Source organism: Empidonax traillii, unplaced genomic scaffold (assembly GCF_003031625.1).
Source record: "Empidonax traillii isolate 1590-97213 ecotype Southwest subspecies unplaced genomic scaffold, ASM303162v1 scaffold733:size745334, whole genome shotgun sequence".
Lineage (NCBI taxonomy): Eukaryota > Metazoa > Chordata > Aves > Passeriformes > Tyrannidae > Empidonax > Empidonax traillii.
The window spans coordinates 640,040-642,861 of record NW_020955926.1 but is presented as its reverse complement, the minus strand read 5'-3'; the positions used below and the strand labels follow the sequence as shown (position 1 = coordinate 642,861).

The 2,822-nt window shown below is 48.8% G+C and overlaps 1 protein-coding gene across 2 annotated transcripts in view; it reads left to right on the top strand.

Moving 5' to 3' along the window:
* The first annotated feature begins 2,332 nt into the window (after positions 1-2,332).
* ABTB2 (ankyrin repeat and BTB domain containing 2) overlaps positions 2,333-2,822 on the top strand; it is a 111,233-nt gene continuing 110,743 nt past the window's right edge. Inside the window, exon 1 of one of the 2 annotated variants that reach the window (XM_027900475.1) lies at positions 2,333-2,647. In XM_027900475.1, coding sequence (XP_027756276.1) covers positions 2,541-2,647 — 107 coding nt within the window. In that variant the 5' untranslated portion in view covers positions 2,333-2,540. Of the gene's footprint in view, positions 2,772-2,822 lie in introns of both variants that reach the window. The other variant, XM_027900474.1, reaches the window with a different exon arrangement.

The window sequence follows — 2,822 nt, the reverse complement described above, 5'->3', positions numbered from 1 at the left end:
GAATGCTGTGGCTTTTAAATTCTGATGAATTCTGGTGTGCTTTGAATTCAAATTTTAAAACTCTGTAGTTCATCAGAGCTAGAATAATTCACATCCAAACTCTTTACAGGAAGGAAAGTGGGGCTTCTTGAGTGTCAGGTTTTTATTTATAGTGGAGCTCTCACTGTTATGTGTTTTATCTGTTTTCCTTGTGTTCCTGAAAGACTTGTGATACCTTCTACCTTCAATTTTAGAGAGAAGTGATTATGAGAAACTCTACCTGTAGAAAGTTGACTTTTATCATATGAAAATAACTTGTAATTGCTCCTGAAACGTGCAAAAAAAAAGCCAAATACTTATTGTGCCTTATAAACCAGGGAATGATGAGTTGTTTTCATTGGTGTTGAGATGCATGACCTGGGTCCTTCACTGTGCTCAGTATCTCAGAGCTTGAGGCTTGAATCCTAAAGGGGTCGATGGAACAGGATGAGTTTTAGGGAGTTTTGCAAAGAGGCAACACAAAATGAAGAGTTTTCTGTGTATGGTCTTTAAAGAATTAACAGGTAGTTTTGTTAAAACAAGATCCAAAAAAACCCCCCTTATTTTGAGGACATAACGGAGAGATGTGGGGAGCGAGGGATGGGCACCACAGAAGTCACACTTAAGAGCCCTGCAGTGGCCCGTGGCACCAAATATATAGGATTAAATACAGATGGAAGAGAGGAAAGGTTATTTTCAAAAATTAGTGTGTTGACTGAATGCATAAGACTTAAAGCTGTGGTTTTAATCAGTTATGCATTGTCACACATTCATAAACCCATTTACCATGTGCACTGCCAGCTCTGGTGTCTTCACTGGGTTTGAAACTCTTAAAAATAGAGCTCAAACCTTAAAAAATATGACAAAATAGCAGAGTTAGCTTTGATCTGTAAAATAACACCTGAGTGAGGCATTAGTTGTGTAGTAAAAATATCTATTTCTGAGCGGACAAATGAGGTGCTGAGGTGTTAAGATTTCCAAATAAATTGGAACGACTTTGAGAGAACTGGGTCTGGTTTTATCAGACAACTTTTGCTCTATGTTCATGTTTTCATGGGGAGAAGCTGTGAAAAAGCAGGGAGCTGAATTACAGTTGGGCTTTGATCTAAGAAAGATAAAAGGAGATATTTTGGTTTTGTTCTTTTTTTTTTTTTTTTTTTAATCAGTTTTAAGGGTCAGCTAGTAGAAGTTAGTACACCCTGTTAAGTCCTCTCTTTTTTTTAGTATAAACAGGGGCTGGTTGATCCTGTGAGCGGAAGTGCATAAGTAAAATATGATTTTTCAAGTATTTAATTCATACCTAATAGCTGTGATCTATTTCTTGCTGTCTCTAAGTGGTGTACAAAAACACAAGAGGAGGTTCTGGGAGGTATTCTCCAGGTGTTGAAGCTGATAATGCTTGGAAGCTGTATCTTGTAAGGGACATTACTATGGAAAAGATAGATATATATATATAATGATTTCTTTTTTTAAACCTGCAGGTAAGTTACAGGACTGTGTAAGATCTGTATATTTTGGTGTCAAGTCCTACAGATCCACTCTGTAATTTAGGGGAGGGGGGGAATATAATTCGTGAGAAACCTTGTCTTCAACAAGTACCTTTTCACCCGTGCCTTACAAACAGTGAGTGTGCGGCAAGAGCGGAGAGGAGAAAACTCGGAATCCTTTTGGACCAACGGATAAAAATCCAATTTTAAGCGTTTCATACACTTAGGCATCACTGCAACATTATCAGGGGTGCCCGTTCGCAAGGACGGAGCTCGGGTGGTTGCAGGTGGCGGGATCTCCTGGGGCTGCGGGGCAGGGGGAGCCGCGAAAAGCGCGTTTCAAAGTGAATTTAGAAGTTATTTATATTAAAAGTTAAAACATCCGTGATCCGAAAGTGGCCCGAGGCGGACCCCGCGCTGCCGCTCCCGGCGCGGCCGGGCGGGGGCGCCCTCGCTCCGCGCGGGGCCCAGCCGGGGCTCCAGCGCTCCGTGACGGGCTCCGCCACGGGGGAAACCCCCGCAAAAAAAAAAAACAAACAAAAAAACCCTCGGGAGCTCCGCGGCCGCCCCCTAAAATCCCCCTTAGGGCGGTGACCCGGCCCGGGGGAGCCGAACGGGTCCGTACCGGACCCGTTCGGCTCCCCCGGGCCGCGTCACCGCCCGCACGGGCGCCCCGCTCCCGGTGTCCCGGTCTCCCCCTCGCCCCGCCCACCTCTCCCCTCATTGGCCGGCCGGCCTCCTCCTCGGCCGCTGATTGGCTGTTGGGCGAATCCCCTCATTTGCATGCGGCGGCGGAGCCGCTCCGGGGCAAGTTGCGCTCCCGTCCCGCCCGCCGGACCCTCCGCAGCCTTCCCGGGGCTGGGATTCCCCCCCCAGCCGGGATGGAGCTAGCCGGGCCCTCGGAGAGGGCTCCTTGCCGCTCTGCCGCCGCTCCTCCCGCGCCGCTGGTGGCTCGGTAGGGCTCTGCCCCCCCTTCCCCCGGCCTCACCTTTTCGCGCTGCGCTGCCGCGCTCGGCTTTAACCCGTCCGTTCCCTATGGCTGGGATGTACAGCTCTACTCTGAAGACCCTGGAGGATTTGACTTTGGACTCTGGTTATGGGGCAGGGGATTCCTGCAGGTCGCTCAGCCTCTCCTCTTCCAAGTCCAACTCGCAAGCCTTCACCTCTTCTCAGCACAGAGGCAACTGGTGGTACTACTCGGGCTCCATGAACAGTAGGAACAACAGCTGGGACACCGTGAACACCGTTCTGCCGGAGGACCCCGAGGTCGCGGATATCTTCTCCAAGTGCCCTAAGCTGCCCGATCTAGAGGAGTAC